General features: G+C 49.7%; 1 protein-coding gene across 2 annotated transcripts in view; it reads left to right on the top strand.

The window, feature by feature from the left end:
* LOC135975017 (zinc finger protein RFP-like) overlaps positions 1-22,971 on the top strand; it is a 29,722-nt gene that overhangs the window by 1,533 nt on the left and 5,218 nt on the right. The window contains exons 2-6 of one of the 2 annotated variants that reach the window (XM_065565053.1): positions 926-1,021; positions 1,610-1,840; positions 7,297-7,319; positions 8,276-8,391; positions 15,097-15,156. In XM_065565053.1, coding sequence (XP_065421125.1) covers positions 926-1,021; positions 1,610-1,840; positions 7,297-7,319; positions 8,276-8,391; positions 15,097-15,156 — 526 coding nt within the window. Of the gene's footprint in view, positions 1-925; positions 1,022-1,609; positions 1,841-7,296; positions 7,320-8,275; positions 8,392-15,096; positions 16,976-22,971 lie in introns of those variants that run through there. The other variant, XM_065565052.1, reaches the window with a different exon arrangement.

The following is a 22,971-nucleotide window of genomic DNA, read 5'->3' as shown; positions in this document are numbered from 1 at the left end:
AAATCTCCCAGAATCCACTGCTTCCCGGATCTTTCCTAGGGAATGGGACAGCGGGGACCTACTCAGAGTGCATTGCCACTGAAAGGGTTTTGAACAGCACTGGGGCAAACCCCAACCGTTCTTTATACCAATCTGCCTGTCTAATTAGGGTGACCACTGAGGCATCCCCAGAACATAGGACATCCCCAAGCCTGCCTGCATGGGTCCTCCCGCATCAGAATCAGTCAGCCTGTGTGGGTCCCCCACCATCTTTGTCAGCACGCCCCCACCTGCATCATTCTGCATGGAAGTGCCACCCGCAGACCTGCCCTGCCCTCACTGGTATCCTCCTGCGTCCTCAGTCTCCTCCTCCCTCTTTTTCACCGGACAAACCCACGTCCAGTGCTGGGTCCCTACCAGACAGGGATAGTGCTCCACAAAACTGGGACTGCGCAGCTTCAAACCAGACGAATGGCCTCCCGACGTCTCATGGGGTTTGCCCTGGTGCTTAAACCAGCTCTGTCCAACCAGTGCAGTCCCCAGGGCTTCAGGGCTGAAATCCCAGCCCATATTTAAACCCTGGTGGCTTCTGTGATTTGTATCACTTTGTTCGTTAAACCTTCTCAAAAACAGGTTCATTGAGTCACCCGCAAGTGACTCCAGTGTCCTGGTATGCGCTATACCACTAATCAATTCACATATAGCAATAAAGCTTGGTTATAATTGAGATCTCTGTCTAATTACTCAAAAGATAAACTGAATTGGTAACAAGTCTGAATATGACACACTCCCAGTCTGCATAGATAAGGTTTCATCTCCTTGGTGGTCCAGATTTCACAAAGCGATTAGGACCAACAGTCATCTTGGGTTTGGGTGGAAAAACACCCAGCTCCACACCCCTCTCAACACTCAAAATGAAACCTCCCAATCTTTTCTGTTTCTTCAGGAAAAAATTCAGGCCCCTTTGAAGGCTCTGAGGGAAGAGAGAGAAAAGCTGATGGGATTTAAAGTGACTGGAGAGGGGAAACACCAGGAGTATCTGGTAGGTGCCTGTTGTTATTAACCAGCAGGGACTGGCAGTGGGAGGTCTGTTTGGAGCCAGACTCCTGTGTGGCCTTGGTGAATTTGGACTTGTGTGTGTTTCTCCATGATCATGGATTGCTGGGTTAGATTTGCGTGTAGACAAGCCCTAAGCTTCCATTTCAGCTGATGAGTTAATGTTTAGCTCTTGTGGCTTTCCCAGAAATCCTCCCCAAGTGAACTGACTGTCACCCGTGAAGTGCTGTCCACTGTGTCTGGTCATTTCGTGCATTAACAAGTTTGTTTCTTTTTTCTCCCCTGGTGTCTCTGTCAGTGTAGAGCTGAGTCCTGCCACCTGCTGCTCTGGGTCTGAATTCCCAGAGACCATGAATAACATAATATGCTAACATGAGAGACATGGAAACCTCCCTTTCAGAGATATAGGGGCTGAAGGGGAAGCTGTGAGAGAATCCTCTCCCCCGGGTAAAGCCAAATGTCCAAAATCTTAGGATTTTCAACGAAGTTCTCCCTCCTGCACACTCAGCGCTCCATGAAAGGACCCCAGGCGCCATTCCTGTCGCTAACCAGCCCTTTCCCTATTTTCATACAGAAACAAACACAAACTGAGAGGCAGAAGATTGTGTCTGAATTTCAGGAACTGCGGCAGTTCCTGGAGGAACAAGAGCGACTCCTGTTGGCCCAGCTGGAAAAGCTGGACGAGGAGATTGTGAGGATCCAGAATGAAAATGTCAGTAAACTCTCCAAGCGGATTTCCCATCTCAGTGAGCTGATCAGTGAGATGGAGGTGAAGTGTCAGAAGCCAGCAAGTGAATTCCTGCAGGTGAGACTGAGGGAGAAACAGAGGCACTGACTCCATGGTTGCTAAAGGGCTAGAGCAGCCACGGAAAAAAATTAGCAGATGCTTAGCACCCATCGGCAGCCAGCTCCCCGCCCCCACCCATGCCTCCTGCCCGCCAGCAGCCCCGCCAGTCAATTCCTCCCCATCCCTCCCAGCTCTCCCCACCTGCCTCAGTAAGCTGTTCCACGCTGTGCAGGAGGCACTGGGAGGGAGGAGGAGGAGCGTGGACAGGGTGCGCACAAGGGAGGGGCAGAAAGAGGTGGAGTGGGGGCAGTGGTGCAAGTAGAAATCATTTCTTGCTGGTACTGCACTCATGGGAGGGACACAAGGGAGGGCACGTGTGACTCCTCCCCGCCATGCCCCCAGTCTGAGGCCCCCACGCTCTCCCCATCCCCTCCAACACCCTCCTTACCTGTCTAAAATTTTACAACTGCATCTGATGTACTTCCAGGTGTCACTGAGGATCCAGCAGCACCCCAAATTGAAAACTTCTTAAATGAAAGAAGGATAGGAAGGACGATCACCCCACTTTCCCTTAACACGCTATCAGTGCCTCCCTTATGTCTAAACTAAGCTTCTGCCAGCTTGCTTTTATCTAAGTATTGCTCGCCACCAGGCACTAGGAAAGCAAAGGTGCTGCGCCATCTGGGTTTGATGGAAAAGAGGCATAGAACTGAGTGTGCCATGACATCTTGATAGAACGACCGCCCAAATTGTTTTATTATTTTCCTCAGCATGACATATAGGAGAGGCAATCAAAATCAGCCTGGCAGAACATGCATGAGAACTGTTTCTGATGTAGAGGTGCTGGCCGAGGCTCGACCCTCTCCGCGGCTCACTGCACACTGCTGAGGTTTGGGGAATTAGTCCGGCCTCAGGCGTCTTTCCTGGTGGCCCTTGTGGTAACTGGAATAAGCACCGTAAGCCCAGGCCCTGGGTCAGGGCATGGCAACAGTGAGTCAGGTGCTCAGGCCCTCAGGCAGTGACAGTACAGTAGGAGCAACAAGCCCAGGCCCAGAGTCCGACACTCAGGCCCCTCCGGCAAGAGCTGAGCACTGGCAGTATAAACAGTAGCAATAAGCCCAGGCCTGGGTCAGGGTGGGGCAGCAATGAGTCAGACACTGAGGCAGGGCTGAGCAGTAACAGTACAAATAATATCAAGCCCAGGCCCTAGGTCAGGGCCAGGCAATAATGAGTCAGGAGCTCAGGCCCTCAGGCAGGGCTGAGCAATAACAGTAGGCCCAAGCCTCCAAGGCCGGAGAGGGGGAGACTGCCACCCACAAGTTGGGTGGCAGGGGGGACACAGGCCCTCCCACTCCACTGCATCCCAGCCCGGGGCCCTAGCAGTGGCAGAAGACTCACTGCTATGTCAGTGGGGATCCTGGCCGCAACACACTGACATGGGCTCTGGCAGTGCTGCAGCCAGACTAGGATTGGCTGCCCCTGGGCTACTTCCAGACTCCCCCTCTTGTAGTACCTGAGTCACGGTGTTGTCCTCCGGGGGTTCCAGCACGATGGGTTCCTCGGGGTAGTGGTCTAGTGGCTGGCCCGGCAGCTCCACCGGGTAGCGAGCGCAGGGCAGGTCCGGCAACTCCTCCAGGTAGCGGGTGCAGGGCAGATCCGGCAACTCCTCTGGGTAGCGGCCGCAGAGTAGGTCCGGCCAGTCCTGGCGGGCACCTTGGGCCATGAAGGTTTCCCAGTCGCGGGCTAGGCTGGAGGCGTCTGGCCTCCCCAGTGGCTGGGGCCCTACTGAGCTCTGAGGGTGAGCCTTTATACTTCCAGGTCGCTGCCTGGCCCCCTGAGGGGCAGGCTCAGCACTCTGGGGGGAGGGAGTGCTCAGTGGTTTGAGCATTGGCCTGCTAAACCCAGGGTTGTGAGTTCAATCCTTGAGGGGGCCACTTAGGGATCTGGGGCAAAATCAATACTTGGTCCTGCTAGTGAAGGCAGGGGGCTGGACTCAATGACCTTTCAGGGTCCCTTCCAGCTCTATGTGATAGGTATATCTCCATATATTATTATTTCTCCCTAGCTCCACCCACTCCGGCCTCCGGATGGGCTCATCCCACTCCGGGGTGGTGGGGAGCCACACCGCCTCACTACACAGGACAGATCAGCAATTGATCAAAATCACATTATCTGATCCCTTGGGGCCAAATCCTGTTACTGTTGACAGTTTTGCTATTGAGTTCAATGGGAACAGGCTTTGACATTTGGAGAGGAAAGAACAAAACCACTCAAGCAAGGGCTATGTTGCTTATACCACAGGTGTCAAAGGCTGCTGACTCATGTAAGAAAGTCAGCAGATATTTGATCTTTGTCCTTTGCAAGGGAGAAATCAGCAATCAATGAGGCTAGAACAGTCTCTGTACCATATCCAATTCATAAGTCCATCTGCAAAGGATCAAGGAAATATGAAGACTCCAGATTACCTTAAAGTCCTCAGTCCCTCGGCAAGAATGCTCCCATTAGTATATATTCATAGTCCAGAGGCTGGAGCAGGAAAGAGCCCAGAGCAGAAAAGAGGCAAAATAGATATGTTTCCAGGCCAGGGCCTTTTAGCTTCTACCAAGCGACAAGTAAAGGGAAATCTGTTCTTACTGTGAAAGATGGTGTTTGGAGTCACATGGGCAAGTTACATGTCCATCACCCCCACCCATATCCTAGTTAGAACATTCACAAAAAGTCCATTAAGTGTAGACAGGTGTTTTCCAGGGTCCATTGTGAGCTAAGTACTCCTTAATGGGCCATTCAACTTGACTTGTCCCTTCACATGCTGGCTAAATACCTTGTGGGCATTACCACAGGAGCAAACATGTAGTAAACATAGCTAATATTCATAACTTCAGATACCAAGATTAATATACATGCACAAAAATAGCATAATCATAAGCACCAGCTATTTCACCTACTTGACTATTCCCAAAAGAGATTCTGACAAATCACAACATGTACCTGAGATCCTATGTGCCAGCACCATGCCCCACTGGAGTTTTGTTATCTGTTATGTAATAATAGAGATGGAGCCAGTGACATAACTCCATTTAGCTTAAAAGGGCAAGGTTAATTTTTAGCCGTTCAGGTGTGACTGCACCTTTAGTCATTGAGGACATACTGACTGGCACATATTCAGGTTAATGGGCTTCAGTGTTCCTTTGCAGTTAACTTCTTAATGTTCATAAACCTGGTATGTGCCGAGGTGGTTTAAAGCATAACACAGGTTTTTAGGTTTGCAAACCACTGCCTCTTTGAGATTTTATTAATTATTAATTATTATGTATTTATTATTTGCTGGTCATAATGTGGGAGGGTATCTGCTCCGCCCTCTGCTCATGAGGTTATGTATGTGTCTTGGAGCAAACTTCTGAACACCAGTTGGAAGGAATTTTTTTTCAGTAAGTGTGGACTGATTCTTTTCTCTTAAAAGGCATGTAATTTTTTCAGGTCCACACTGATTAACACAGAAAACAATTGGAGCTGTTAAACTTTCTTCAAATGTCATAGAAAATTGAGTTCAGCTATATTTTCCAGTACAGTGATGAAATGGGTGTTTGTCTATACAAACATCAACATGCTTAACTACTCACTTTCCCCCCAAATATGTAGTATTTCAGTCTGTTTATATGGAATATGGGAGTTGCGTGAGGAGCCATTTCAGCATAGGTATGACCTATTAAAAGACATTTTAAGTAGAACTGTATCCTAAACTGCATTATGGTATTGTACCCAAACATTGCATTTCAATGGGAGATTCAACTTCCTTTATAGCAGGGGTGGCCAACCTGAGCCTGAGAAGGAGCCAGAATTTACCAATGAACATTGCCAGAGAGCCACAGTAATGTCAGCAGCCCCCCATCCACTACCCCCCTCCAGCCCACAGCACCTCCTGCCCACCGGCAGCCCCACCAATCAGCACCTCCACCTCCTTCCCCACACCTCCCGCCTGCTGCAATCAGCTGTTTTGCAGTGCGCAGGAGGCTGTGGTTGGGTGGGGGGAGGAGTGAGGGCATGGCAGGCTCGGGGGAAAGGGAAGGGGCAGGGGCCTTGGGGGAAGGGGTGGAGTGGTGGCAGGACCTGGGACAGAGCAGGGGGTTGAGCAGTGAGCACCCGATAGCATATTGGAAAGTTAGCACCTGTAGTTCCAGCCTCGGAGTCAGCGCCTATGCAAGGAGCCACATATTAACCTCTGAAGAGCCGCATGCGGCTCCGGAGCCACAGGTTGGCCACCCCTGGTTTATAGGAACAGAACAGACTCCTGAAACTCTTACCACAAAAGTGGTCCATAGACATGCAAATAGTAAGAGTTTAGGAGTCTGTTAGACTAGTTTGGCTGCAAAGAAGAATTCTACGCACACTCTGGTCAGTGCAAGCAGAGGGATTCCTCTAATGATTTGGACTTGATGCAATGCAGTATGAATGTCATGGATAATTCAGAACAATGAGGAGAAACAGAATAAAAAACACTGTTTAAACACCTTTTGTCCCATCCCCCCGCCCCCACCGCTCCCCTCTTGAGGACTCCTGACCAATTTAACAGCACAATACATATGCTAACAAACTTAAACAAGCCTTTGTTTAAGTTTGTTAACATACCCATTGTGCTGTTAAAGTCATATAAAGAATGAATGCCCTCCCTAGCCCTGTTCTGATCCTTTAAGGAGCAGAGCACAGGCCCTCCCCCCGGAGGTGGGGGGTAGCCCCAAGTCTTTCCGGTACTCCATACACCCTAAAAATCTCTTGCCGGTACTGCATTCTGGAGAGTACTACCCTACTTGCACTACTGGGTGGGGGCGGAGTGGGAAGAGGATGGGGGGTGTGGCACTGGGAAGGAGTGGAGTGGGGGTGGGCCCTGGAGTTGAGCACCCCCAGGGACAATTGGAAGCTGGCGCCTGTGGTTAGAAACATACCAGATCCCCACAAAGGGCAGGGCCGGCTCCAGGCACCAAGGGGAAGGGGCAGCATGTCGGGCTGTTCAGCGGCAATTCGGCGGCGGGTCCCTCTCGGAGGGAAGCACCTGCTGCCGAATTCCCGCCAAAGAAGAAAGCAGTGCGGTGGAGCTGCCACCAGAGTACCACCGATTGCAATTGCGATCACAGCTTTTTTTTTTTTTTTCCCCTCGCCGCTTGGGGTGGCAAAAACCCTGGAGCCAGTCCTGACACAGGGAAGGGAGGGCACCTGAATCATAAGCACTGGGGTCCAGCAGTCAGAGATCTCAGTGTAACATGGCATGTGCATTCCTGACATGTGAATGACTATTGTTCTTTGCATTGTTACAGACACAGAGATATTAGAGATGGAAAAGACCCATTAGCTCAGGGAATCCATGGGCTTGGGGCCAGGGCAGGGTCTCTATTCCCCATATTTGCAAAATCTCTTCCATTGGATCCCCGGTGTGCTTCAGATGGGACTGAGATTCTTTCCGCTTTCTCTCTCCCCTCTAGGATGTCAGAAGCATCTTGAGCAGGTACGTGGCTCTCTCATTCCTCCTCACACTTCACAACACTGGGAAAGAGCTTGATGGTGATGTTAGCACTGCATCTCCTCAGGGCTCTACAGCAAAGTATGTGGGGAAGGTCACATTCTGGATCAGGGCCGGCTCCAGGCACCAGCTTCTCAAGCAGGTGCTTGGGGCGGCCGGTTGGGAGAGGGGCGGCAGGTCCAGGTATTCGGCGGCAATTCGGCGGACGGTCCCTCACTCCGGCTCGGAGTGGAGGACCTCCCGCTGAATTGCCGCCGCAGATTGCGATCGCGGCCGCGGCTTTTTTTTTTTTTTTTTGGTTTTGGCTGCTTGGGGCGGCCAAAACCCTGGAGCCGGCCCTGTTCTGGATACAAATCTCTCTGATCAACTTCATCCTGAGGTTCTCACCCTTGCACAGAAGATTCTTGAATTATCCATTCAGTGGGAAGGACTGACCTAAAGTATTTCCGAGAGATGTCACCTCCCTGGGGGACTGGCCGCCTCAGGATAGTGAGCCTGTCACTGCTGGGACACTGGTTACAATTCAGCCCAGGGCAGCAGTGGTCAAGTCTTTCCCTCCTGAGGACTGTTTGGAGACCTTTGTGGAATGAGCTGGGAAGTGGGGAGTTGGTGTCTCAGTCTAGTTCCTAGGGGACAGATTTCTACAGCACTTCACCTGGGAACCTCCTGTCCCTCAGAGCATGGAGGCCATGGAGTGAATTGGCCATGGAGACTCAATTCCCCTTTCATCCCCTGAGCTGGTCTCTCCAGGCCAGAGTTGAATAACATTCATGGGCCTTTGTGGGGAAGATTGCACCGCCATGGGCTGTGTCGCACCTGCTCTGAGGCTGGGAAAAGTCGAGGAATTCTAACTCCAGGCCCATTAGAGCAGTGACTCTCTAGCAACAACTTATAATGAGTCACTAAATGAAATATAATCATGTGAAATTGTTTCTCTCCAGGTGGGAGAAGGGGAAGTTCCAGCAGCCAGAGGAGATTTCTTCTGAACTGGAAGAGCGAGTCAGTGGTTTCTCACAGAAAACTATTGTGCTATTGGAGGCTCTGAGGAAGTTCAAAGGTACCTAGACGGGATCTAGGAGGGGAAATTAGGATCAGTATCTGAGACTGTGGGAAGAGAATGGCGCTGGTCAATTGGTTCGTAATTAGATTATGCTTCTATTTAACTGTTGGATGAGAATGCCACGCACTTGGGATTCAAGACACACAGACTGATTATTTCAACCCCTTATTTGTTCCAAAAGCATGTCTTGCCATTACAATTACTATTAAAGTAAGAAATGACTGACATACTGAAATAAATATTGCCCAGTTACCTTCTCCTGGGGCATAGGTGGGGCATGATGCATTTCTATGATGCTGCGGCTACCCCTTACAATGTATGACATATTATACACATCCAGATTATATAGCTATTAGTCCTTTCCCAATCACCTTTGTGTGTTATGCGTAGTAAGTATCTTGTATAACTCATACACTACACATGCATGAACTTTCTAATTGGCAAGACTTTTGCTGTCCAAGCTATATTCAAGTTAGTCTCTTTTCTGTTTCGTTCATTACCAGTCATTACAAACTGATGTACATGGGTCACTTTAACCCCTTTTTGTCCCCATGGGATTTTTTGGACTTTGGTAACTACTCCTTGAGAGCACATTTTGGGTGTCTGTTGTCTTTAACCACACGGTGTGGTCAAAACATCTCTTTGTCCCACATAGGAAATTATGAACACATCACTTAATAACAAGGTCACTTAAGGCAACATTTCCCTTATGTCAAGCAAACTGCTAACCAGGCAAAAGCCAAGTCAGTCAGTATAAATGCACAATCTCGGTTTGTCCAAACTTAAGAACATAAGAACATAAGAATGGCCATACCGGGTCAGACCAAAGGTCCATCCAGCCCAGTATCCTGTCTACCGACAATGGCCAATGCCACGTGCCCCAGAGAGAGTGAACCTAACAGGTAATGATCAGTGATCTCTCTCCTGCCATCCATCTCCACCCTCTGTCAAACAGAGTTTAGGGACACCATTCCTTACCCATCCTGGCTAATAGCGATTAATGGACTTAGCCTCCATGAATTTATCCAATTCTCTTTTAAACGCTGTTATAGTCCTAGCCTTCACAACCTCCTCAGGCAAGGAGTTCCACAGGTTGACTGTGCGCTGTGTGAAGAAGAACTTCCTTTTATTTGTTTTAAACCTGCTGCCCATTAATTTCATTTGGTGGCCCCTAGTTTTTATATTATGGGAACAAGTAAATAACTTTTCCTTATTCACTTGCTCCACACCACTCATGATTTTATATACCTCTATCATATCCCCCCTTAGTCTCCTCTTTTCCAAGCTGTAAAGTCCTAGCCTCTTTAATCTCTCCTCATATGGGACCCGTTCCAAACCCCTAATCATTTTAGTTGCCCTTTTCTGAACCTTTTCTAATGCCAGTATATCTTTCTTGAGATGAGGGGACCACATCTGTACGCAGTATTCAAGCTGTGGGCGTACCATAGGTTTATATAATGGCAATAAGATATTCTCCATCTTATTCTCTCTATCCCTTTTTTAATGATTCCTAACATCCCGTTTGCTATTTTGAGTGCCACTCCACACTGCATGGACATCTTCAGAGAACTATCCACAAGGACTCCAAGATCTTTCTCCTGATTAGTTGTATCTAAATTAGCTCCCATCATATTGTATGTATAGTTGGGGTTATTTTTTACAATGTGCATTACTTTACATTTATCCACATTACATTTCATTTGCCATTTTGTTGCCCAATCACTTAGTTTTGTGAGATCTTTTTGAAGTTCTTCACAGTCTGCTTTGGTCTTAACTAGCTTGAGCAATTTAGTATCATCTGCAAACTTTGCCACCTCACTGTTTACCCCTTTCTCCAGATCATTTATGAATAAGTTGAATAGGACTGGTCCTAGGACTGACCATTGGGGAACACCACTAGTTACCCCTCTCCATTCTGAAAATTTACCATACCATTCCTACTCTTTGTTCCCTGTCTTTTAACCAGTTCTCAATCCATGAAAGGATCTTCCCTCTTATCCCATGACAACTTAATTTACGTAAGAGCCTTTGGTGAGGAACCTTGTCAAAGGCTTTCTGGAAATCTAAGTACACTATGTCCACTGGATCCCTCTTGTCCACATGTTTGTTGACCCCTTTAAAGAACTCTAATAGATTAGTAAGACATGATTTCCCTTTAGAGAAACCATGTTGAATTTTGCCCAACAATTTATGTTCTTCTATGTGTATTACAATTTTATGCTTTACAATTGTTTCAACTAACTTGCCCGGTACTGATGTTAGATTTATCATCTGTAATTGCCAGGATCACCTCCAGAGCCCTTTTTAAATATCGGTGTTACATTGGCTATCTTCCAGTCATTGGGTACAGAAGCCGATTTAAAGGACAGGTTACAAACCATAGTTAATAGTTCCACAATTTCACATTTGAGTTCTTTCAGAACTCTTGGGTAAATGCCATCTGGTCCCAGTGACTTGTTACTGTTAAGTTTATCAATTAATTCCAAAACCACTTCTAGTGACACCTCAGTCTGTGACAATTCCTCAGATTTCTCACCTACAAAAGATGGCTCAGGTTTGGGAATCTCCCTAACATACTCAGCCGTGAAGACTGAAGCAAAGAATTCATTTAGTTTCTCTGCAATTACTTTATCATCTATAAGTGCTCCTTTTGTATCTCGATCATCCAGGGGCCCCACTGGTTGTTTAGCAGGCTTCCTGCTTCTGATGTACTTAAAAAACATTTTGTTATTACCTTTGGAGTTTTTGGCTAGCTGTTCTTCAAATTCCTTTTTGGCCTTCCTAATTATATTTTTACACTTCACTTGCCAGAGGTTATGCTCCTTTCTATTTTCCTCACTAGGATTTAACTTCCAGTTTTTAAAGCATGCCTTTTTGCCTCTCACTGCTTCTCTTTGTTGTTTAGCCACAGTGGCTCGTCTTTGGTTCTCTTACTATGTTTTTTAATTTGGGGTATACATTTAAGTTGAGCCTCTATTATGGTGTCTTTGAAAATTGTCCATGCAGCTTGCAGGGATTTCACTCTAGTCACTGTACCTTTTAATTTCTGTTTAACTAACCTCCTCATTTTTGCATAGTTCCCCTTTCTGAAAAAAATGCCACAGTGTTGGGCTGTTGAGATGTTCTTTCCACCACAGGGATGTTAAATGTTATTATATTATGGTCTCTATTTCCAGTTGGTCCTATTATATTTACCTCTTGGACCAGATCTTGTGCTCCACTCAGGACTAAATCGAGAGTTGCCTCTCCCCTTGTGGGTTCCTGTACCAGCTGCTCCAAGAAGCAGTCATTTAAAGTAACGAGAAATTTTGTCTCTGCATTTCGTTCTGAGGTGACATGTTCCCAATCAATATGGGGATAATTGAAATCCCCCACTATTATTGAGTTCTTTATTTTGATAGCCTCTCTAATCTCTGTTAGCATTTCTTCATCACTATCATCAGGGCCGGCTCCAGGCACCAGCCCAGCAAGCAGGTGCTTGGGGTGGCCAAGGGGAAGGGGTGGCAATTGGGCTGTTCGGTGGCAATTCGGTGGCGGGTCCCTCTCGGAGGGAAGCACCTGCCGCCGAATTCCTGCCAAAGAAGAAGGCAGCGCGGTTGGAGCTGCCGCCGGAGTGCCGCCGATCACAATTGCGATCGCGGCTTTTTTTTTTCCCTGCTGCTTGGGGCGGCAAAAACCCTGGAGCCGGTCCTGACTATCATTGTCCTGGTCAGGTGGTTGATAATAGATCCCTACTGTTATATTCTTATTAGAGCATGGAATTACTATCCATAGAGATTCTATTGAACATGTGGATTAATTTAAGATTTTTGTTTCATTTGATTCTACATTTTTTTTCACATCTAGTGCCACTCTCCCCCTCCCCCCCGCACGACCTGTTCTATCCTTCCGATATATTTTGTACCCTGGAATGATTGTGTTCCACTGATTGTTCTCACTCCACCAGGTTTCTGGTGATGCCTATTATATCAATATCCTCCTTTAACATGAAGCACTCTAGTTCACCCATCTTATTATTTAGACTTCTAGCATTTGTGTACAAGCACGTTAAAAACTTGTCACTGTTTATTTGTCTGCCTTTTTCTCATGTGTCAGATTCTTTTTTACATGAATATTTCTCTTCTGTACTGGCCCATACTTTATCCCCTTCCATCCTCTCCTCCTGACTAAAACCTAGAGAATCTCTATCAATAGACTCTCCTCTAAGAGAGGTCTCTGTCGGATCCATGTGCTCCTCTTCAGCAATTAGCTTTCCCCCATCTTTTAGTTTAAAAACTGCTCTACAACCTTTTTAATGTTTAGTGCCAGCAGTCTAGTTCCACTTTGGTTTAGGTGGAGCCCATCTCTCCTGTATAGGCTCCCCCCATCCCAAAAGTTCCCCAAATTCCTAATGAATCTAAACCCCTCCTCTCTACACCATTGTCTCATCCATGCATTGAGACTCTGAAGCTCTGCCTGCCTATCTGGCCCTGTGCTTGGAACTGGAAACATTTCTGAGACTGCCACCATAGAGGTCCTGGATTTCAGTCTCATTCCTAGCATCCTAAATTTGGCCTCCAGGACATCTCTCCTACCCTTCCCTATGTCATTGGTACCTACATGTACCACGACCACCGGCTCCTCCCCAGCACTACACATGAGTCTATTTAGATGCCTCAAGAGATCCGCAACCTTCGCACCAGGCAGGCAAGTCACCATACAGTTCTCCCGGTCATCACAAACCCAGCGATCTATGTTTCTAATGATCGAATCTCCCATTACTAACAGCTGCCTTTTCCTAATGCCTGGAGTTCCCTCCCCCGGAGAGGTAACCTCAGTGCGAGAGGATACCCCAACACCATCTGGAAGGAGGGTCCCAACTATGGGAAGGTTTCCCTCTGCTCCCGTAGACTGCTCTCCTTCCCTGAGCCTTTCATCCTCCTCAACAGCGCAGGGGCTGTCTGACCGGAGGGGGGACAAATCTACAGTGTCCCGGAAAGCCTCATCAACATACCTCTCTGCCTCCCTTAGCTCTTCTAGTTCTGCCACCCTGGCCTCCAAAGCCCGTACACGGTCTCTGAGGGCCAGGAGCTCCTTGCACCGAATGCACACATACGCCTCCCGCCCACAGGGCAGGTAATCATACATGCTACCCTCGGTGCAATAAACAGGATAGCCCACACTCTGCTGCTGGGCTTCTGCCTGCATTGTCTCCTGCAGCTACCTAGGTTAATGATACGGTTTTTGTTTAAATCAAGAAGTTTTGATTATTTGATAGTTTAGTTTAAAGGTTTTAAAGAATGGCAAGTGTACCTCTCCCCCTTTCCACTCCCCTTCCAAACTCCCTCTCGAAACTCCCTGTTAGCAGCCCCTGTTCACAAAACGTATGTATAAGAAACGACCCTTTCCCCCATTCTCGATAATAACTAGTGAAAAGCAGACAAATGGAGCAGGGGCCCAGGCCCAGCCATTCATGACTTACCAAAGGTCACAACACTGAGGCCCCTATTTAGCAAAATGGCCTAATTTGGGGCACCTGAGTTTCTCTCTCCCAACGAGAGAGCTGCAGGGCAGGTGCTCCAGAGCTGTGCAGCCTCCACAGCTGCAGGTGGAGTCAGTGGGAGCTGCAGGTGCCCAAACCCTCTGAGAACCAGGCCCCAGGTGCTTAAAGGTCAGCGCCCAAAATCTAGAACCTAATTTAAAGGCCACTTTTTAAATCTGGACCCAGCTCTTCACTGTGCTCTGGTCCTGTATAGCAACTAGTCTGGGCCAAATGGGCTGCAGGGAAGGAGAAAGCCCCTCCCCCATAGTGAAGGATCCCTCCAGAACAGGAGCCTCTTATGCCTCCTCCCCTGCAGCTGCAGGCACAAGGCGTGTTCCTGAGAGGGCTGGGAATGGGGTGGGGGAGGGGTGGGGGGAAGAGGGAGGGGGGGTGGATGAGGGACAGAGGGACGTGGGCAGTGTAAAGCTGGGCCTCTGACACTCTGCACACTGGGCAAGACACACGGGGGCCATTGTCATAGGGCTGTAACTCTGGCTGGCTTCAGAACTTCCTCAGCCTGTGCCAAGGTCTGCACCAGCCACTGAATAGTGGAGTCACAAATTGCCTCCCCTCTCTCCTTTTGCTGGTATAGGGATTGAATCTGGCCCATGGAGCTAACCTTTCCCCTGTCTCAGTTTCCACATGGATATAATGATTTTATTATTATTCCTATTTCTGCCTATGGAGGTCGAGGCCCCATCGTGCTGCTCTCTGTAGAGACGCTGAGTAAACAGACCCAACAGCTCACAATTAGAGCCAGGATTTAGGAAACTTTCAACCTCCTTTTAGTGTCAAAGGGACCCAAGTGGGTAAAGTAACTTTTATGCCAAAGTCTTTGCATGGTCTGGATCTATGTTACGACAAAAGGCAGCAAGTGAATGGGAGAAACCAACTGGAGTCTGAAGAGTGGAAGGGGATAATGAGGGAAAAAGTAAATCTCACTTACCAACTCTATGTCCTGGGATGGTTGTGATGCTGCAAGGATGTTGGTTCCATTGCTGGGAGATGCCTGAATGAGAGAGGAAAGAGAAGATTTCAGACCTTTTTACATTAAATACCTGAGTGTGTCTCTCTCTGTTTCTGTGTCATAATGAAAACACAGGTCTAGGAGTTCAGAGTGGTGATGCTGTTATAAATATGAAAGCCTGAAATCTCACCTCTCTTATCCTTTCCCCCTCCAGACATTCTGCCGTCTGCACTGGAGAGAAAAAGAGGGCAACTACTAGGAGCTGAGAGAAAGGGTGAGATTGCAGCCTCTTCCCCGGTGCTGGCCCCTCTCAGTGGCTCCACCCCTGCTCCTCTTTCCCCGACGCCCTGCCCCCTGGCCAGGCCAGAAGTCAGAGCTGGGCTACCATCCAGGGAGCCGGGGCAGCACTGGGGAGCCCTGCACCCTCCACCTTCCATGAGTGGCGCACTCCAGGGAGCATGGACATGGGCCAGACGCTGCTCTGAGGCCCCCTAGATACCCACCCAGGGCAGGTGGAGTGTCAGGGGCTCTCCCCAGCAGCCAAGGGTCCCAGCCTGGCCAGGGGTCAGGGGCTCAGCAGGAAGAGGAGGAGGGGGCAGGGCCACAGAATGGGTGGGGTCACCAGCTGTGGGACCTTGTGCCCCGCCCCCAACTTCTACCAAGGGTCCAGAACTCCTGGAGAGATCCAAAGATGACATCACACAAATAATCCTGACACCAACCTTAGTGCTGAGTTCATGCCCACGCTGATGAACAGAAACACTCACTGAGCAGCACCCGAACAGAGCTCTCTGCCCTGAGGACTGACACATCCCTCAACTTCACCCCAGTGCAGGGGTTCTCCCCATTGCTCTTCTCCAACATCCTGACTTCCCTTTGAGCTGGGCTGGGCTCTCCCATTAGAGCTGCTCGCTGCTTCATGGATTGAGGAGACACTCTCCCTCTGATGCTGCCAGCTTCTCCTTTCTCTCTGGGCTGGGGATGGGGCTACGCCACCTAATGCCACCTCCTACTGTCTGGTTTTAAGCAGCTCTTCCCCAATGTTGCACCCTCCTCTCTGTTCCCCAGTGTGGGACTGGGGGCTGCCTTTAGTGTATGGCGTTTCCCTATGGGGTTTAAAGCTGGTTCCTGCCTCCTCTGTTCCTTCCTCAATAAAAGCTTCTGACACCTTCCTGGCTATGTCTCTGCCACTGGGAATGGAGCAGCCTGAGCAGAGGGAGCTGAAGCTTCTGGAAGCAAATGAGAAACACACTGAGGAACTGCAGTGACATCTCTGCTCAGTTTCAGGTGCCCAGGAGAGAGGCAGCTCCCTGGGATCCAGGACTGTCCCAGCCAGGACGGGGCTGTTGGGGAGTGTGAGAAATGGTCCCAGCCTCCCCCAGGGCCAGGCTCTGCCCCTAATGCTCTGATTCTCTCTCCCCAGTGAATTTGACTGGATCCAGACATGGCTCATCCCATCCTCATACTGTGTGAGGATCAGAAAAGTGTGACATGGGGAGACATGTGGCAGTGACTGCCCTGAGGGGTGGATCTGGGCTGTGGAGCAGGACTGGGGTCAGTTCCAGGCTCTCACCTCCCCTGTGAACCCCCTGCCCCTGAGCCGGGCCCCCAGCAGGATCCGGGTTTGTCTGGACTGTGACCGGGGGCAGGTGACATTTATCGATCCTGGTGACGAGGCCCCGATCTTCACTTTCCCGCCGGGCTCCATCCCTGGGGAGAGAATCCGACCCTGGCTCTGGGTGTGGCTGGGATCCCGGCTCAGACTGTGTCCCTGAGACGCACAGGGGAGGGGCGGGGGAATAGCTCACTGGGAGCCCTTAAATCAGCCTATCTAGCCTCACACACCTTTGTCTCTATGGCTCCTTCCTGTGGATTTTCTATCATGCTGCCTCTATGAGCCTGGAGGTTGCTTCTGGTCTCAACTCTGTGCAGCCCCTGGACTGTCAAACCATAGAGAGCATTGAGTGAGCGAGGTAGAGAAGCCAATCTCATCACTGCCCCAGGGATTGTGCAGCCTGTTTGTCACTGTCCTCTATGATCCAGGAGGACTCTGGGGATCCTGGGTCAGACAGTGCCACTGAGACATGGGGGGGGGGGGGGGGGAACAGCCCACTGGGAATGGAAAAATGGGTTTCTCTAGCCAAGTAATCCTAGGCCCTATGGCCTAGAGGACTCCTGTCTACCCAAACCTCTGGCCTCTTAGCTCTATGACCCTTAGAAGCTCCTCCCCACTCCCTCCCTGCAACATCAGGGATGGGAGCGGGAAAAACTTCTGGGGTTGCAGGAGGATTAAAGGGGTCCTGAGGGGCAGATGTGGGGGCTGCGGGGTCACAATTGGTGGAGGGGCTGGGGGCAGAAGTGATGTGGGGTTGGGGGGCAGAAGTGATGTGGGGTTGGGGACAGGCAGATGTGGGGTGGCAGGGACACAGAATTAATTAATTGGAATTTGGTGTTTTGGGAAGAAGCTGGAAGCTCTGCACCAGCTGGGAGCCTGGGAAAGGGAGACCCAGGGCCTGGGGAGTGTGCATTCATCTCAGTATCCAGTAGAAATGAGTGACTAGCGAAGACACTTCCTACATCGATAGAAGGGGTTTTACAATCAATGCAGTAAATCCCCCTTTAGGAGAGGCAGTAGCTAGGGCAACAAGGAATTCTTCCCTTGACCTACCTGCATCTACATCAGGGGTTAGATCGACCTAACTACATCACACGGGGTGTGAAAGTTTTCACAGATCTGAGTGATGTAGCTAGGCTGACCTATGTTTTAGGTGTAGACCAGGTCTCAGGAAGAATAATGGGATATCTACACTACAGTCGCTACTACAGCAGAGCTAGAGTGCTACAGCTGTGACGCTGAAGTGCCATAGTGTAGATGCATCCTGCTTTGACAGAAGTGTTTTTTCCATTGCTCTAGTTAATCCCCCTTTTTGAGAAGCTGTAGCCAGGTCACTGGAATAATTCCATTGTCTACACCGGGGGTTAGGTTGATCTAGCTGTGTCACTCAGAGCACACAATGTTTCACAGCCCTGAATAACATCACCAGGTTGTTCTAAGTGTTAAGTGTAGAGCAGGCCTAAGAGAGGTTTCCCTGGAGCTAGCTGAAAACACTGGGGCTGAGGGACTGGCTGGCAGCTTGGTGTGTGAGAGACTGTTAGGGTTTCTGGAAGGTGGTGGGTGCATTTCACAGCCCGAAAGGGAGCACATTAAATTCATACAGCCCCTTATGGGTGATGAAGGCTGACCTTTCCTTGGCGGGGTCATCTAGCAGCACTTGCCAGTACCCCTGAGTTAGGTCTAAGGTGGAGATGAACTGGGCACGTCCCAGTTTCTCCAATAGCTCATCTGTGCATGGCATTGGATAGTTGTCTGGGTGAGTTACTGCATTTAGCTTACGGTAGTCCACGCAAAAGCGTATCTCCACCAGGCCATTAGTTTGATGGTGGTAAGGGGTGGCAACCAAGTGGTTCACCCCATGAGCTTCCCACAGGCTTTTTATGGTCCCTGCCAGGAAATTAGTTCCCGAATCTGTAAGGATGTCGGAGGGCCAACCTACCCTGGCAAAATTGTCTGTTAATGCCTGGCACACACTTTTATTTAGCCCATCTGTTGCTCAGAGCTACTGCTTCTGGCCATCGGGTACCAAAATCCATGAAAGTCAGTATGTACTGCTTTCCTCTGTGTGTCTTTTTTGGGAAAGGACCCAGAATATCCACAGCTACTCACTGAAATGGAACCTCAATTATGGGGAGTGACTGGGGAGGGGCTTTGACCTGGTCTTGGGGTTTTCCCATTCTTTGGCATACCTCACAAGGCCGGACATAGGTAGAAATGTCCTTGCCCATTCCCTCCCAGTGGAAGGACTTCCCCAAACGGTCTTTAGTCCTATTTACCCCAGCATGGCCACTAGGATTATTATGAGCTAAGCTTAAGAGGTTTACCCGGTACTTAGTTGCAACTACCAACTGTTTTTGAGGATGCCAGTCCTTCTGGTGCCCACCAGAAAGAGTTTTTTTTGTATAAAAGTCTTTTTTTACAATAAACTGGGATTGATTAGAAGAGCTGAGAGGCAGTGGGTTGCTTTGTGCCGCCGTTCAAACTTTCTGGAGGCTTTTATTTGCTTTCTGCTCGGCCTGGAACTGTTTCCTTGATGCTGGAAACATCAGTTTCTCACTGGATTGTGGACTTGGGCTTAGTCCCTCTGGAAGTGATGTAGATGATGGGGTTGTTTTCGTTGACTGTGAACCGCTTTCTGCTGGTGCACTATGTTGGATTTCAGGCTCCAGCTGAGCCTCTTGCGCAGGTTTAGCTGCTGCTGCCAGTGCTGGCTCAGTGGTGTCCTTTGGCGTTGGAGTTGCAGACGTGGTTGCAAGCACTGGATTCAGTGCTGGCAATGGTTTTAGTGCTGGTTGCTCCACCCGGTACGGTTTTGGGACTGGTTTTAGTTGGGTTTCTGGGACTGGATTCACTACTGCTGTTGCACTTGTTGACATGAGATCTGGTTCTACCACCTTAGTTTGGGGGTTTGGTACCACATACGGGGCTCTTGTAGAAGGATCAGGAACAGGGATAGGTGTGGAGGCTTGCTTAGCCTGGCTGTGGGTGACCATTCCCACCCTTTTGGCTAGCTTCACATGGTTGGCCAAATCTTCCCCCAGCAGCATGGGAATGGGATAAGTGTAATAGACTGCAAAAGTCCACATTCCTGACCAGCCCTTGTACTGGACAGGCATCTTGGCAGTAGGCAAGTTTAAAGAGTTTGACCTGAAGGGTTGAATTGTTACTTGGTCTTCTGGGTTGATGAATTTGGGGTTCACTAAGGATTGGTGGATAGCTGACACCTGTGCTTCAGTGTCCCTTCACGCGATAACCTTCTTCCTGCCCACTTACAGTTTCCCTTCGCTCTAAGGGTATTTGAGAGGCATCTGGGCCTGAGGACCTCTGGTGTGATTCCGGTGTAATGAACTGCAACTTGTTGGGGTTTTTGGGGCAGTTGGCCTTTACATGCCCCAAGCTTGTTATTTTTAAAACATTGCCCAGCTGACTGGTTACTGAGGCGAGGTGGGTTGCAGGAGACTGGTGTGGTGGGACGATAAGGTTTTTGGATTTTTTGGGGGGGTGTATTTGGGGCCTTGGGCTGCCCCCAGTGGCAGGGTGTTGCCTCGGGTTGCCCCTTCTGATATTCGCTCCAACTGCTACTAGCTTTTTTCTTTTTCGCCACCTCTGACAATTTGGTTCCGATCTCCTCCGCCGTGATTACAGTGTTGGGCTTCCCATTTAGGATGTATTTTTTTTATTTTCTTAGGAACACCCTCTAAGAACTGCTTTATTTGCATTAGGAGAGACAGATTTTTCAGAGATTAAGTTAAGATGTTAACTTGCTCCTGATATCCAGGCACCCCAATTTTTTACAATGTGGTAGGTGTGTCGGGAAAATGCCACGTCTGGTTTTCACTATAGGGTTCTGAACCGCCAATGGGAATGCTCGGGTGTTAGTCCCATTCTAATTCTGGCCTTTTTAAAAAAAGGTTTGTAGTTGTTCATGTGTTCTTTATACATTTTAGCTGCCACCTTTGCTAAGGGTTCACTGAGCTGCGGCCTCAGCTCCACCATATACTGGTCTGTAGAGATGCTGTACTCAAGGCAGGCCCTTTCAAAAATTTTTAAGAAGGACTTTGTATTATTGCCTACCTTGTAGGTGAGGAATTTTTTGTAATGAGGAGTGGTATCTGGAGAAGGACTGTTAGGATTATTTAGTAGACCCAGTTTAGACCCTTTTAGCTCTAAGCGCTTTAGCTCTAACTCCGTTTTCAAGCGATTCGCCTCTGTCTCCAAGTGTTTTGCCTCCATTTCCATTTCCAGGTCCACTTCTCCGAGGGCACCCTGCCCGCCACTCACTCCTGTCCACCCCCTCTCCCAAGCTCCCCTCACCAGCCCCTTGCTCCAGGGGGCAGAGAGGAGCGAGTGGTGGGGGCTTTCGGGGAAGAGGCTGAGCGGGGGAAGGAAGGGGTGAAGTACAGGTGGTGCCACAGTCCCTGGTTGCTGAGCCAGGCCCTGGGCCCACCCCCAGATAGCTGATCGGTGGCCAGCTGGTGGGTGCTGAGCACCCCTATTGCTTTTCCATGAGTGCTTGAGCCGTGGAGCACCCACAGAGTGAGCGCCTATGCATCAGTGGATTAGGTGGCCTAGTGGTTCATACACTTAGGGCAGGTCTACACTTACTTCCTGGTCCGGCCGTAAGCAATCGATTTTCTGGGATCGATCCCGGAAGTGCTCGCCGTCGACGCTGGTACTCGAGCTCAGCGAGAGGAGTACGCGGCATCGACGGGGGAGCCTGCCTGCCGCGTCTGGACCTGCGGTAAGTTCGAACTAAGGTACTTCGAATTCAGCTACACCCAAAGAGTCGGCACCTATGCATCGGTGGTTATTAACGTAGCTGAATTTGCGTACCTTAGTTCGAAGTGGGGGGTTAGTGTGGACCAGGCCTTAGTGCCACCTCCCAGTGGGCAGGTCTTGCAGGCCTGGCCCTCTTTTAATCAGAGATACAGTGAGGTAGGCAGTGATAGGGGAGCCTGGGCCCACCCACTACACCGGGCTCTGACCCTAGGAGGGTCAACAGTGTCTGGCCTCCAAAGGTATCCTCCAATTAACCCTCCTTGGGTCACTTCCTACTGGCTGCTGGTCTTCCCCAGCTTCAAGTCCAAGATATGGTGAAAAGAAAAAGAAAAGGCACCAAACCATCAGTCCCAGCTGGGCCTAAGCATGCAGTCAGTCCCTCGGGGAGGCTGCTCCGGTCCCCTTGTCAGTAACCTTCTGGGTAGGTCTGTCCTCCTCCCATGCCTGTCCCTTCTGAGCTGAGTTGCTGTCTTTTCAGTCGTTTCTCCAGTTGGAGCATGATCTGCAGGGCAGGAGAGGTGGGGTTACCTGAAACCAGTACTGTTGTTTCATCCTGTCATTCCCAGTGTGGTGTTTGTTACCCCCTCACACACACAGGCTCTCACTTTACTTTTTGCCAGTGGGTGCTCCATCCCCACTCTGCCCTCTCCCCTGAGGCCCTGCTCCCACTCTGTCCCTCCGTCAAGGTTCCCTCCCCTGAGTGCCTCCCACCCACTCCTCTCTGCCCACTCCTCCGAGGGCCCCCTGCCCACTGCTCACTCCTCTCCACCCCTTCCCCAAAGCTTTTCTCACCTGCCATTTGCTCCAGGGGGCATAGAGGAGAGTGTGGTGGGGCTTTGGGGGAAGAGGCAGAGCGGGGGATGGAAGGGGTGAAATACAGGTGGTGCCACAGTCCCTGGGTGCTGAGCCAGCCCCTGGGCCCACCCCCAAATAGCTGATTGGCGGCCAGCTGGTGGGTGCTGAGCACCCCCTATTGTTTTCCTGTGCGTGCTTGATCCCTGGAGCACCCAAAGAGTCGGCACTTATGCATCGGTGGATTAGATGGCTTAGTGGTTAGCACACTTAGTGCCGCCTCCCAGTGGGCAGGTCTTGCAGGCCTGGCCCTCTTTTAATCAGAGGTGCAGTGAGGTAGGCAGCGATAGGGGAGCCTGGGCCCACCCACTACATCAGGCTCTGACCCAGTACCCTAGGAAGATCAACAGTGTCTGGCCTTGAAAGATATCCTCTGAATAACCCTCCTTGGGTCACTTCCTACCAGCTGCTGGTCTTCCCCAGCTTCAAGTCAAGATATGGTGAAAAGAAAAAGAAAAGGCAACCAAACCATCAGCCCCAACCTTTTTGGGTGGCCAGCTGACACTTGGTGGGGTTGGCCATCAAACCTGCCTCTTTGAGAGCCCAAAATACCGCAGTAACGTGTTTCATATATTCGGCCAAGATCTCACTGTAGATGATGATATCGTCAATGTAGGTGGCCACATAGGATCCATGTGACCATAACACTCTGTCCATCAGCCACTGGAAAGTGGCAGTGTCCCCATGAAGTCCAAAGGGCATGGTTTTAAACTGATGTATCCCATCACAGGCAGATTGTTTAATTGGTGTGGAGTTGTTTCCTTTTAAATGTACCCTTTTTATTTATTTATTTTTGCATTATTAAACCAGTTTTTGTTTGTTTGCTTACTTGTTTTTTATGAT

Source organism: Chrysemys picta, chromosome 12, assembly GCF_011386835.1.
Source record: "Chrysemys picta bellii isolate R12L10 chromosome 12, ASM1138683v2, whole genome shotgun sequence".
NCBI lineage: Eukaryota > Metazoa > Chordata > Testudines > Emydidae > Chrysemys > Chrysemys picta.
The sequence above is the reverse complement of the archived record's forward strand: the minus strand, read 5'-3'. Positions and strand labels throughout refer to the sequence as shown.